This window comes from Pseudopodoces humilis, chromosome 8 (genome assembly GCF_049639895.1).
Source record: "Pseudopodoces humilis isolate 2021_Gansu_Grassland_sample_001 chromosome 8, ASM4963989v1, whole genome shotgun sequence".
Lineage (NCBI taxonomy): Eukaryota > Metazoa > Chordata > Aves > Passeriformes > Paridae > Pseudopodoces > Pseudopodoces humilis.
The window spans coordinates 11,379,606-11,394,085 of record NC_142207.1 but is presented as its reverse complement, the minus strand read 5'-3'; the positions used below and the strand labels follow the sequence as shown (position 1 = coordinate 11,394,085).

Here is a 14,480-nt window from a genome sequence, read left to right as displayed (position 1 = left end):
CACTATTTTTTGTTTTTACCTAGATGGTGGCTGATAGTCAGATTTATCAAAATCTGCAACTTTTTCAATTTAGCTGAATTATAATCAAGTGTCTTTGAAATCTTTTGGGCTTATTAAGCAAACAGATCGAGGCTAAGTGGAAAAATCCATTGATTTTAGAAAGGAAATGTGCTCAGTGACCTAAGGTTAATATAAGTGCCTTATGATTGCTGCTGCTGCTGCTCCAATGGACCAAGCAGAGTAAGCAGACAGTCGCTTGAACTACATAAAGGCAGTTTCCAAGTTATTCAAACATCTAGTGGTGATGTGCTCCCAACAGTGGCAGCCCCACAAAAGAAGGGGACTTTATACCCTGATCCTTTTATGAGGAACTACAGTAAGTGAGTTAACAGTAAAACATATCAAAACCAAAAATTACTTCAGACAGACACACTTTTTTCAGGCTCCTAGTTCAGGTCTCATTACACAGCTAGACAGTTGAGTTGAGACTGCAAACACAATTAGTGTGATTAGTGCACAAGGCTTTCAGTCTACCTGTTTACATTTCTCTTCCAAGTTTCCTTCACCAGGCCCTGAGGAGGCTGTAGTTGTCCTAGCTGGCAAATCCTCACCCACCCAACTATGCATCGTCTGGGTTTGACAAACAGGAAAGTTGGTATTATTCAAAGAAAACACAGATTTCAACACAATCACCTAAACAATACACATGCTATCTTTTTGCAGAAGAATTTTGATCAATTTCTTGCTTCATTTCAAGCAATGGAAACCAATTTAAAAAGCATTATTTGATGTCATCAGAAGAGCATTCCTTTCGGCAGAAGGCAACTGAAATCAAATCAAAAATTAAATTTGGCCACAGCTCCCAGGCTTACAGATCATCCCTTAATTCCTCTACAAGGCTTTACTTCGACAACCTCCTGGTGGCCTCCATAACCACTTGAAAACTTCAGCTGAGGTGCAGAGCCTAGGCAGTGCTGAACTGAGATAGCACTTGCATTTGGCCAGCCAGGCATGGGGGAATAGGTGCATGTCCCTGCACCTGCCCTCACATATCTCTAAGTTCAGAGGAAGTTACAGCTGAAAACTTGCAAACTCCTGTCTCAGTCTGGTCATCAGTCTGATGGACCAACACTGCCTATAAATGCCTTTTATCATGTGATCAGTCTGGGGAAGAGCCTCACTAACATCTACTCACTTTTGAAAACTGAATCATATTCTGAATGCATCGTACACTTCACCATCCAGTCTAAGAAAAATGTAATTTTTAGTAACTTAAGGCACAATGGAGCAGAGAAGCTCTCTCTCATGTCACTTTGAATTATACTAAAATGCAGATCAAATGGAGATCCACTGAGATCAAGGGGCAGCACTTGCACATTAGGCAGCTTGAATTAGCACACACTGGCACATGGCTTCAATTCTCCAATGGGTAGCTGGTGTTAAGTGAGTTATTCCCATTTACTGAGAGTTTGCAAGCTCTAAACAAGCGTTATTTCAGTGTACTTTCCAGCAGACAATTAAGTATTTGCTGGCAGCGAACCAACGAACTATCTACCAAACTAAACCTACTGTTTGTTCCTTTTTCAGGCCTAGAATCAGATGAGCAAGGACATCCACATTACAGACATGGCATGAAGCACAATGGCTTTAGCAGTTTACACATAATCCAAGCACATTAGCTTGAGTACAAGTTTTAAACACACAGTCTTCCCAAAACACTTGAATTAGCATATGCTGTTCATATCCATATCCTGAAAAGGAAGAATTTGTTTAACAGATTTAAATACAGAAACAGATTAAATGCATGTTGCTATTCTGTTTTACACAGTAAAATATTACACATGCTTCGTATGTCACGAAAGGCTCTTACAAGTCAGAGATAGTTGCATTACAAGTGTTATAGGCATCTCAGAAAAGTGACAACAAAAAAGATGCAGCACCAAATTATCACATGTTTGGATTACTGTTCTATAGTAGATTATGACTCGTGTGCTGTTGTTTTGTGACCTGGGAACAGAAAAGACCATGGCAAAACTGTTCATTATTTCTTGAAAACCAGACATTACCCCGGAAATCAAGTTTGATGGAGGCTACCCTGAGCAACTTCACTCATTATAAAATGGCAGTCGTTGCAAAAACAAGTTTTAGTCCTGAAACTAGAAACATAGGTTACTTTCCACTAACAACTGAGAAGCTTTACTTATAAACCTGGCATGATTGAAGTCTGAATTCTCAGGCAGAAGTTCCCACATACAAACTAAGAAAGAAGAGCTATTGAAGTCACATGGTTTGTAATGAAAACATGCACTTTTATCTGCATGGATTTTTGAAATGTTAGAGGAAGTATGGTAGAATTATCTGTCACACTGCAAACAGCTCTGCAATGCATCATGTAAACATCACCTCTAGACTTGATTTTTAAAATAGAAACATCACCTATACCTGTGTAGGTGTGTGAGTGTTTATATAAATGGCACGTACACACAAACATATTGTGCACAGGCACACAATATAAGTGTGAGTATACACATTCTGTGAAGCCATTTCTTCTCTTGTATTACCATGCACTAGCTCTTCTAGCAAACAGAGTATGTGCTTGTATTCAAACTGCTTTTAACTCAAAGCATCCTAGAAGGCCGTATAAAGTGGAGGGACTCAGTTTAAGGAAATCCACCTCAGCACCATGCTTCCAACAAGCACATCATGATTCTCTGGCCACTAACATTGGGTGAAAGACATTTTCCTTACACTGCATACACTAAAAACATTTGGCCTCTCATAGCTCTGTAGCATCAAATTCAAAACAAACAGAAAATGAGGGATACTATTTTGGAAACACAGCTAGGACACAGAGATCCTTTTTGTTCTAATAGCTTTAAATCAAGTATTACAGTACTTTTTCTAACACTGCCTATGTTTTAAATGCCTGATAGAAGGTCCTCTGGGCATTTACTCTGAGTTTGACTTCTTTTGGAATATTCTTTGGCTAAAAGGCTGACCTCAGCAATATGAATGTAGTCCTATTTAAGATTCCATAAGCATGAAATGAAATCCTAATGCCTGGTGCTCTGGTAACTTGGCTCATCACGGAGTCCATGAGATGCACAAATCTAGTGTAGGAGTACTGCAAGAGTGCTAGAGAAACCTCTGACCCAGAAAGGCAAGGGCCTATGGCTGGAGAGTACTAAAACAATTTGCCATTCAAAAGTATTTCTGCAAATGTCCTCTTTCCCACTGCTACTGTAACAGACCATGACCAACAGCGTTTATTGCTCAACACCAGTACAAATAAGCAATGCCATTTCAGCTCACTAAGAGGCACTGAAAGTGCTCTTACAGTGACATATCTGTCCCAGAGTAACTGAAATCAGACTGATGTGAGATGGGTGATTAAAACTTCCAAGAGTTTTTAGAGGTCTCATGACATCACTATGCAAAAGAGCCTGATTTCCTTTCCTTGAAAGTGTTTGCATTCCTGTCACTGATCCCCCTGCAGATATCACAGCAATACTTTACAAAGTTGCTTGATCTAGGCTTTACTGATTGACAGGTTTTGCTTGTCATTGTGACAATATCAATATTTCTCAAGAAATGACTTTGAGGATTACTAAAGATGTAAATACATCTTCATTGCCTGCTTCAGCTTATGAAGTATCTGTTGGCCTGCAGTTTTCTCTCTGAAATCTTCCTCATCTTCTTCACAATTCAGAAACTGTTTCTCAATCAGTTTCAGTGAAAAAAAATCTGATCCCAAACTCATTTTCTTTGGATATCCCTCAAGTTCACCTGCAAACCAGTGGTAGCAATCCAAGGAGGACCTTCCCCAAGGTACTCTCAGGAGAGCTCCATCTTCATGAAAATTAGAGCAACGCAAGCACCCTCCTGGGCTTTTTGATTCAGTGCAATGGTTCTAGTTTCTTACCCAAAGCTATCCAACTGTCTGTATTCAATGGCAGCTCACAGTGACAAGTGGGGCAGTTGAAAGGAAACGTTTTCCCAGTTACATAAACGGAAGGCAGAATGTGATGTACATGTGACACAAGCCTTCCCATAACATGTAAAAATGCCTTCAAGCTTGTAAAATAAAACCACTGTAAGAATGTTTCATCAACAGAGAAGCCAATCAGGATATCTGGAACAAAGGAAAGAAATTTCTCCTGCCCTGAGATTAGTACTCCGAATACTAATCAGGCAATACAGATCTTGTTATTTATCATTAAGACCAGAGCTGGGCTGATTAACAAGATGGTAAGAATTGTCACTGGCCCTTCACCACAGGAGGCCTCATTCCCCTTCAGCCTGTACAATGTCCTCTTAAAGACTAAGATCCTGTGTGCCCTCGCAGCTGATTCCACACCCACAAATTCTGGGCACTCATGTTAAATAAAAGTTTCCATTCAGACAAGCCTTGGACACGAGGTTTCTGTAGGCTTTGGCCAAAGTCAAATGAGAAGCCTTATTCTAATTTCCATTCTCAAACTGATGGCTCTTTTCCAAGATCAAAGTATTTTCCCACACAGAGCCCATGCCTGTCATCCAAATTCAATCAGCACTTTACCTACGTAAGGATTGCACAACAGCTTTGCTGGCAATATTATTAATAAAATGGTGAAGTTACTGACTTATAATGTCCTCACAGACCAGGCATTGCCATTGTGTTACTTTTCTGTGTGGTAATTAACTGGCTTTTGCAAAATTATTTCATCAAATCTTCAACAATTTCCAGAGGAAAATCAGAATTAACACCCTGCTACAGCAGGAAATAAATCAGTGCAGAGGAAAGTTAAGTACCTCACACAAGGTTAGATGCTACTGCAGTTGAAATTACAGCTCAATTATCTGAAATACTGATCTCTGCCCTGCCCACTGATAAGCTCTGCTTGGGGAAAAAGCCAGGAGCTGGCTGCATGTGCAGGAATCACCAACAGGTGCTCTCCTCACACTGGAACCACATCCCATCCAGGCGTCCACACAGCACTGCAGGACCTGCTCCTACCCCGTGGCTTTTGCTCAGCATAGAGAGCAAATGCCTTCACCTTTCTTCCAGCACTGCTTGCAGGAAGTAAACCTTAAGCTGAATGCAGGGTAAACACCCACAAGTACTAACAATCTTTAAAACAAGACAAATATTTACCTGTAACACACTGCAGATCACCGTATTTTAAACCTAAAGCTTGACAATAATTTCAACTGTACATAGTTAATGGCTACTATCAGCAGTTTAAATGATTTCTGCCCTAAGAGGGAATCACAACATTCTGTCAATACACACTTTAGAATCAACTGCAGGCTCCTCATAGTACATCACGTTTTTCTTGTGGTAACAGAGCTTATGTTTGACCACAGATGTCATTCCATACAGGACCATAAACTGTTTCAGCAAAACAGCATTTGACTTTTTCTGATCTCACTAGCTACAAAACATGAGCTGCAGTTCAAGTCATGTCAGACTGGTTAAGGGTGCTCATTAAGTGTGTTTAATGTTGTCACACAGTTATTAATAAAGCTGTAGCATTCAGTTTGAAAAGGTTTTTGGGCTAAATGACATTTTTTTTTTCTATTTTCCCCCAGTGCCTTAACATTACGTGGCTGGGACCTCCATGACCACTCCTAGTAAGTAGTAGTAATGGACAGATGAACAAAAGGATAATTGCATTATAGACTGAAAATAGAATCAATTTATTGAACAGATGCCTTGATGGCTATTACAGGATTAGATTTGCATGATTAATTCCACGTGCACACAGCAGCCACATGCCTTCCTCACTGACAGATATCACCAGTGTGAGGAAGTTTGCTTTATCTGCCTCTGCTCAAAGGTAAACCCCAGCATGGCCACCACAAACAAATGTTATTTGCATTATAGCAGAATTCAGTAACTCAGACTTGGGTGAAAAGGATACTGGCTGTGGGACTCCATTTCTTGGGGGAAAGAGTCCCTGTCTCCACGAGTAGCTGAGCAGCAGCATCACTGTTCCACCAAGTCAGCCACAGTCATACCTGTAAATTGGACTACACCACCCAGGAGCCCTTGGTACCATGAATGACGTGCCCTCTTGTCACTTGCAGGAGCTTGCACTGGCAGTCTTAAGACCAGATTATATTGAAAAACTACATATTTTTACACTTTATGCAGGCCACTTGTGGTACTTCAATCACCTGAAGACAAAACTGATTCTTCTCCTCCCCAATAATCTCCACTGCCATCTCCATTTTCAGGTTGTCACAGTGTTTATAGGGCATGGCCTGCTCTGCATTGTGGGAAACCACAGATCTTGAAGGCCACCATGATACCTTCCACAAGGGCAGAATCTTCTGATGCTTAAATTAATCATCTAGATATTAAAAAGGTACTATTTTTTTTCCCCCCCAAGTTATAGTGCCAAAAAACCCACGGAAATATTTGTGTTCTTCAGAACATTTTACCTGCCTAGATTGGCTCTTGATAATCCAATTCACTATTGCATAACCAATTCATAAGCCTGTTAACTACAGTCCTGACAGAGATAACGGCCAATGATTGCTTATAAATCCTTTGCTACACTGTTTCTTCTAAAGCCTCTGGTCTGTACTACATTCTTAATAAAATCACAGTACAGCAATGGTATGATGAAATAAAGATCACCTGTGCATTTGTTTTTAATAGTCTAAATTAGCTTAACTGTGTAATAATTTATTTGAAAACTACTGGCACCAAAGGCAAATCCAAGTCATATGTAGGTTTAATAAAAAAAAAATTTGATTCAGTAACCTCTTGTAAGCCCCAAGGCACTTTCCCAAGTACTACTCAGGTAGAGTTTACTGCAAGTTTTGCCAGAGCTGTGCAAGCCATTGGAACAGACAGAAGGATGGACACCACACAGTGAGCACCTGCTCCCCACAGCCCACAGGGAACAGCAAACATCCAATTTTTCAGCTGCAGCAGATACTCTCTGCTTCCCTTTGCACGCAGCAATGATGACCCCTAATGGTGGAATGTTTCTCCTGCTGAGCAATATGAAGAGAATTTGCTTTTCAATGCATATTTCTACTTAAAATATTTACAACTTCCCCTCACAGCAGCAGCAGAGTAAACTGCTTGAGATTCACCTGAACTGTAACACAGAAGTGGCTGCTTTGCCTGATCAATTCTTTCTGACTTTGGACACGGAAACATTAAAATGCAAATCCATATTCCAGATCTAAGTCCAGAATTTAAAGTACCCCTTTTTTCCTGAGGGAGACTGTCTTACAGAAGCAACTTGCAGTTACAGTGCTGTGAAAAATCCCTGCAGGAAGTCTTCAGGAAAGAGGATGTTCCTTTTTCCCTCAGAACCAATCACCTCTATGTGAGCAAGGAAACAGCACATGCCCAAACAGCTTCTTTGAAGCCTTCGTTCAGCTGCTGGATAATGCACATGTGTGTGGCAGCACATTTGATACCCAGCAATCTTTTAATCAGAATCATATAAAAGTAATTTTATTATTGCTGAAGTTATAAAATTGCATGTTATTCTAGCATTAAGTCAACATTTTATGGGCATATAGTGTTAAGTTGTCTTACAGTTTCTGCATTATGGAATTATTAAAATTTGTCTGGTTGTTTTTTAAATTCAAGTACATCTCAAAGCCTTTAACTCCTACTGGAAATAGAAGGTAATTTTAAACTGTGTTAAAATGCCAGCTACATAAAACTAAGTCTTGCTTTTCTCTTGGGAGAGATGAGTATCACTACCTGTCCCATTTTAGCTTGCCTGACACTTGCATCAAGAGCAAGATAAAGAAAAAGATAACTATTACCCAGGCCTGACCTAATTGTGTCAGTTTTTTCCAGATAGAGATAAACATACAGCACTTAAAAGGAAAGTGTTGAGAGCCCCTGGCAGCTTACTGATTTGTTTACTTTCTTTTAACAACCTTATAACACTGAATTTGTGCTAGCTTTCAGTCTACAAAGCACAAAGCCACCACCTAAACAAAACACAAACCTAGAGATATTTCCAGAATTCTCAAGAAAAAGCACATTTTCAAACCATGATCTCTTTTTGTACGGTAACAGTAGTTAAAGTCACACAAGTACCTACTAGGAAAAAATATATGAAGACATGCTTCAGAATTGTGTGTTAACTCAATTGACGGTTTTGTTTGGACAGTGAGGTATGCAAAATCAGGGCTTTGTTAAGTTAGAGTCTAATCACTGAACTTTTCATTACCTTTATGACAGGTTTGTTTGGGTTTTTTTCTCCTTCCTGAAGAGTAAATTACTGCAAATACTTCAGTGTCCTGGCTTACCTTTCTCACATCTGAGCTCTTTGGTTCTGTAGTCCAAGTTATAATTCTAGATACAGCAAGTCTTGTCTCACTGGAGTTCACAAAGTCTGTTGGATCCATCTGTCTTGCCAAGGACTCAATATACTTCAGGATAGCAACTTTGACCTGAGAAATGAAAAGGGATTTGTGAAGCTCAGGAGTTGGCAAAGATGAATTTTTTCCATAGGAACAGATCCCACTACAGATTCACAAGACTTACACCACATGGTGGGGAGCAAGTGTCCCTGGGAAGTGTCTCCAAGTTGCCAATACAATTTCTATATCATGCACATAATATAATAATTACCTTCTCGTAAGTTCTATGCTTTATGATATGCCTGACATGACAAGCTAAGACAAGCCATGTTGATGCCTTAGTGAAATGGCTTTTAATACTGACCTTCAGGTTTGGTGTCTGGGTCTGATCTACAATAAACCTCATCAAAATGTTAAACTGCTGATCAAATGGAAAAGAATCCCTGTCCAAAGGAAACAAAAACAAAAATAAATTAACTCAATACCTCAAAGCTTACATAACAGCTTTCAACACACTTTTCTTCTGGGTAACTTTACCATCAATAAGAGAAACTCTAAGCTTAAGGATTAGCTAGTTACTGACACAAGACTGGAGAAAACTGCTAAATCAGTATCTGTACACACTCTTACTCTGTCTGTACACTTCTTTTGCCATGCCTATCCATTTCTTTTCAGACTCTGCTTTGTTCCCTTATCTCTAGAAGCAGCTTAGTTTATCTTGTCCTCAGGGCTCATACCTGGTTTTGATCTCTCTTCTCTTTTTCCCCCCACTATTTTCTCCTAGATTATTACTATTTTTATTTTCTATTTTAATTATCCTATTTCTAGAATGAGCTGAACTTTATTGTAATAGTGTCCTGCACTGGACATCCTTTGAAAAGGACATGGAGTACAGAATTGGTGTGAGCACTGCAGTAGTATTCAAGGTCTTATCCTGACCTGACTGCTTGTGTTTGAACAACATGAAAGAGGTGCTGATCTTTGTGGTAAAGCATCTTTCATGTTCTGAATACTGCATATTTTTTTTTTATGTCAATCATAAAATGGTATCTGAGCACACACCCCACAAAACCCTAAAATCAACCAGCTATATCTTTTTTAATTTATGCTTTAAAGTCATTTACTTATAAGAGAGACAGGCCCTTTTAATTCAATACTTGAAATACTGTGACATAACTTTGTTCTCCTATATTCATCAAGATTGAACCCTCAAAATACACAGCACTGCTGGATTTCTAAAATCATGCCTTCCAGTAATCCTGAAAAAATCTCCACAACATTTGCCATCTGAGTACTCTACCTGGTGACATCCAAAGCTTTTTGAACTTTTGCCTGCACAGACCCCAACAAATCTGCTCCCATTTTCTTTAGCAACTGGGTCAGGAGAACAAAAAGCCAATCCTGCAAGTCATCTTTATGAATGATGATGAAATCAACCAGGGTTTCCAGAAACATGCTGAAGACCTATAAACAAAACAAGTCTCAGAAAAAGAAATACAGTTCTTAAAATAAAAATATTCAAAGGGGAAGGGGGTTTACAGTCTGACTTTCAGGATGATTTTGTTATAAAAGTTTCATGAATGAATGATTTTAGTGACTACATTGCTCTGGAAAAAAAATCAGACAAGACATGTCTAAAATGTGTTGTATTAAAATACCACATGTAACGAATGAAAGAAAGGGATAGAAAACACTTACTCTCTGTTGTGAATTCCACGGCAAAGCAGGCCATGCAACAAAACAAACCACTCGTTAGCACACAGAGTGATCAAGGATGCAGTTTCTCAACAGATAAAAGACACATTCATTCAAAGTTTACATTTTCTTAAAACACAAATCTCTTGTCAGCAGAATTGCTTAAAACATTATATGCCTTGTATCTCCTCAGTCAAGTAGTTTATATGTTTATATACAATTATAAGAACAAAGCTATGTGTGTTTAACACCACAACTAATGAGTTTGCATCAGTAATTCTACAAAAGCAGTGAAGATGACAGATCACTGCTGCCACAAAGGATATACTTGAGCCCAGTGTGCAATAAATTTCCACCTTATTCAGAAATTGGAAATATTTTGCAAACAAATAATTACACCTCCATCCTTTCTACTACACATACCTTGGGGAACCAAAGCATTAAGAACTTACAGGTAGGTACTAAAAGCTTGATGAGACCTGTGGGACAGCTGGTCCATGGTATAGTTAAGGCTAAAAATGCACATTTTGAGCAAGACCTATGACAGGCTACTCTGCCTGCCCATGGTATTTCCACCCAACAATCATTTATTAAAACTGGTTTACCAAAAGGCCTTGAAGTACAAATGTTTATACAATTTATTCTTTCTCAGACTGCGTTTAACCCAACAGCTGATAGTTTTACACAGCCATTACTGGTTTTCCTAAACTAGCAAAACTCAGAAATGGGCATGAAATTCCCTATTCCTGTTTCCCTGCTGTCCCATAGAAATCCACTAGTTCTGAACATGCCTATGGGCCCTACCTCCCCATTCTGAGGCTCGCTTCTTAAGAAACGTCTTTATATTCATGCCACAGCCTTTAACTTCAAAGGTCAGTGTTTTAAGGAAGGCAAAGTAGCTATATTAAAGACCTAGATTATGAGATTCATTCTCACCGAGATTATGTATCTTGGTGAGACACCTGCTCCCAGGTGTACACAATACACAAACCCAGTGGCTGTGATGCTCATGACCATTCATGGACCACTGTTCCCTGTGTATCACCAAAAATACACCCTAGAGGAGTGCAAATCAAAGTGAACTTCTGGCTCCAGGAGGTGACCTCTGAAAGGCATTAGGCAGGTTACTCAGAAAGCATGGAGTAACCAGTTCCTAGCGACATAAGAGAGACTGAGACACATCCCCTCCTTGTAAAATAAATGAAAACCAAGGAGATTTTTAAATGCCAGTTTTCCCCGGCAGATGGCAGCGGTAGAAACACAAACCACTCGTCTTGGAACAGTGTCAAATGTGCACACACAGTAACGCAGGAGAGTGAGCCAAGGCTTTGTGATCTTACCTTGCTGTGAGGGTCAGCAAACATGCGAGTAAATATTTCACACAGCCTTTTTAACTCCACTCGGCTAAAATACATAAATAAAACACGAGATTAATGCCAAAGTTTTAGTTGCAGGAAGAAAAAAAAGGAAAAAAAAATCAGCTAATAAACATTAACAGCTGAAAGATCTAACCTTCTATATTTAAATGTTACTTCAGCCACACTTCTGAAAACTCTGTTTATCTAGGCAAAGCCTTTACTGGAACTCCAGTTTAACTGCTGGGATCACCAGTTTTGCATTAAGAATCTAATCAACATTTATTTTTTTAAATCTTAAACCAGACAATTGTATTTTCTGCTGCTTTTATTTTCTTCTATATTCTGGATTCCAGAAAACAACTTGAAATGTGCACAGTTAGGAGGCACTTAGTTTCTGTCTGGGTCAAGGTCACTGAATCACACTTTTTTTTTTTCACCTTAAGTTTTTACGTCTTCTTTGTGTCAAGGATTTCAAAATTTCAAGTAAAATCAAAACTTTCTGGTTATATACTAATCAAATCTTTTGGTTTAAATTCCCAGTTGCTTCAGTAGTATCAGTCTAGAATCAGATTATTAACACATCAGAACTGACTCCAAAGTCTGACAGCAGACAGGCACACTGAGAAGCCAAACATAGAGAAATGGAAGAGACATTAACAAATGGTAACCTATTAAATCAGAAGATAATTACGTCAAGGAACAATCTAAGTTCCTATTAGTAAGAGATTATTTGGTGCTCAGTAGTGCTCTTTTTATGGCAGGGGGAAAGAAGAATGATGCATGAGATACTGAGTTGGAGTCAAATGCAGAACTCTTTGGTGCCAAAGCTCTTATGTGCAAAGTATTGAGATGTCTTAGCTTTCCTGCAAGGCGAACTGGCAAAAAATACAGAAGCACTTCTTGTTTATGGTGCAAACAAAATAGAGCAAGACAGTTAAGTTACATTTCCTGCACACTATGGATGCAAACAGACATTTTTCACAATTACAATAAAACCAGAGCAACTAGTGAAATGAACACTGACTGCTCAGAGAAGTGTTATGAAGATTTTGACTACAGGGAATGTATTTCCAGACCAACATTAATTCTACAATCCACCAACTTCTCTCTTTCTAAAAATAATCTTCAAACAGGCCAGAATAAGGCTGTACTCTACATATATTTTATGTTAGATTGTTTCTAAGTAATACAGGACCTTTTTTTTTTTTTTTTCAATAAATCTATGCATGAAAAGCTGATTAAATTTTAAAAGGGCACAAAACCAATGGGTTTAAGAGTCTGGTAGGGAGGGAAAAGTCTTTGTAACAACAGCACAGTAAGATGTCAGCTTAATTCAGGGTGAGGCTGCACAGGTTCAAAATGACTACAACACTCTCCTGACATCATGCAGATTGCAGCTCTCTGAATGAACCCCTGTTTATTACGCTAATGAATTTTCTTTCTGGACAAAGGTTATATAAAGTCAGCAAGTATATGTGTGCCTGTTTCTGAAAGCTCACAGACCCAAGGTAACAATGCAAGTAGTAAAATGCAACAGGCAGTGGAAGAACATTTCCTTAAGGGACTTGTTTGCCCTGTTTTATTTAGAAGACCTTATGGGGAGCCCTTAAAAAAGTAGGTCACATGAAGCTGTATGAAACAAAGAGGATGGGTAAGTGCCATTCCACTTTGCATGCAGGTCTCTGGATATGCAAATCCCAGCTAACAGAGGATCAGCCATCTTTCAGTTCAGAATACTAAGAAAACTCAGCCATATCACTGCCTCTTATTAACATGTCACACCACAACAGAAGGTATAAGGTTTTATTAAAAGACAGACTTGTCCCTTGGACTAATGACCTTGATGATGTTCTCAAGATGCCGTGGGAACAAGCAGGATGATAAAATCTAATCACTAAAAAGCTAAACAGGCACTAGATCAACTCTGAACCAAGGAGGAAACAGATCAAAAGAACGCCAAAATGAAATACTGAGAACTAAACACAGCATTAAATTTAAAAAATAACTGCACAGAGGTATAGTTTCTGGGACAGATTTAAAAATTATTCAGGATCAAAGCTAAGACAACTTGCTAGCTTGAGGGACTGGTGACAGCATAGTTCAAACACTACAACCTGCAGGGCTGAAATCAAGAGCTTAATTCCACCAGTATTTCTGCTAAGATCTACTGACCTGGACAAACAGCCCATCACCAAAACTTCTCAGCACTTCCCCCCTTGCAACTATCCGCAGCAGCACTCCAAATCTTGCTTATAATCCTCACACACTTTTGCGGCAAAATTAAAATCTCACTCAGCTTTTTCATAAAAGTAATGAGGTGCCACAGTTTTTCCAGACAGTTTGTTAAAGAGAGACAAAAAAGACAGCATACATGGTGGAAATATCTTTTAGGAGACTCAGAAACATACCACATCAAAAAGCATCTCTGATCTAGAGACTCTAACTACCCATTTAAAATCCTCTAGCACTTCCCATTTAAGGCCTGTATCACATCATGTGAAATGCTAGAGTGTTTTTACGATGGCAACAAACCAACTCCTTCAGGCCTGCTCTCAGTACACTTTCATTCAGACTGTTAACATAAACCATCAAATTATTTTCAGCCAGTGTCAAGTCCTTTCAAAACAGAAACAATTGCACAAACCCAAGTAGGGAGGCTCTAAACAATGACTTACAAACTTGGCTATAATTTAAGTACATATGATTTATAACAGAAAAATAGAATTTTCAGAGCTGTTTGTGAATGTTACCTTCAAAGGAGCTAAGAGATAAACAAAGTGTATCTAACATTTTCTCCATAAACTAAAGGTGAAATGTCTATGGCCTGAGAGCCAGTTGTCTAGTTAGCATGACCTGTGGCCTTAAGGAGTTTCCACATGACTACTGGATAATTCTGAGACCTACTGGATAATTCTAAATCTTCTTTTTTTAGGTGTGATGTGCCAAAAACATTTGAAGGGGTGTTGTGGTTCTCAGCAAGAGAAAAAGGTCTCCCTCTCCTATCATATGCAGTTCCAGAGCTGGTAAACATACTTCATTGCCCTAAGAAACTTCCCTCTACATTACACACTACACCATTTATAGGACACAAGTTTCTGATAT

At 38.9% G+C, this 14,480-nt stretch overlaps 1 protein-coding gene across 1 annotated transcript in view; it reads right to left on the bottom strand.

The window, feature by feature from the left end:
- Positions 1–14,480, bottom strand: part of CLASP1 (cytoplasmic linker associated protein 1) — a 170,910-nt gene that overhangs the window by 36,025 nt on the left and 120,405 nt on the right. Inside the window, exons 27-31 of the mRNA XM_088058894.1 lie at positions 11,361–11,424; positions 10,024–10,026; positions 9,626–9,789; positions 8,690–8,768; positions 8,272–8,415 (exon numbers count right to left, since the gene is read on the bottom strand). Coding sequence (XP_087915020.1) covers positions 8,272–8,415; positions 8,690–8,768; positions 9,626–9,789; positions 10,024–10,026; positions 11,361–11,424 — 454 coding nt within the window. The remainder of the gene's footprint in view (positions 1–8,271; positions 8,416–8,689; positions 8,769–9,625; positions 9,790–10,023; positions 10,027–11,360; positions 11,425–14,480) is intronic.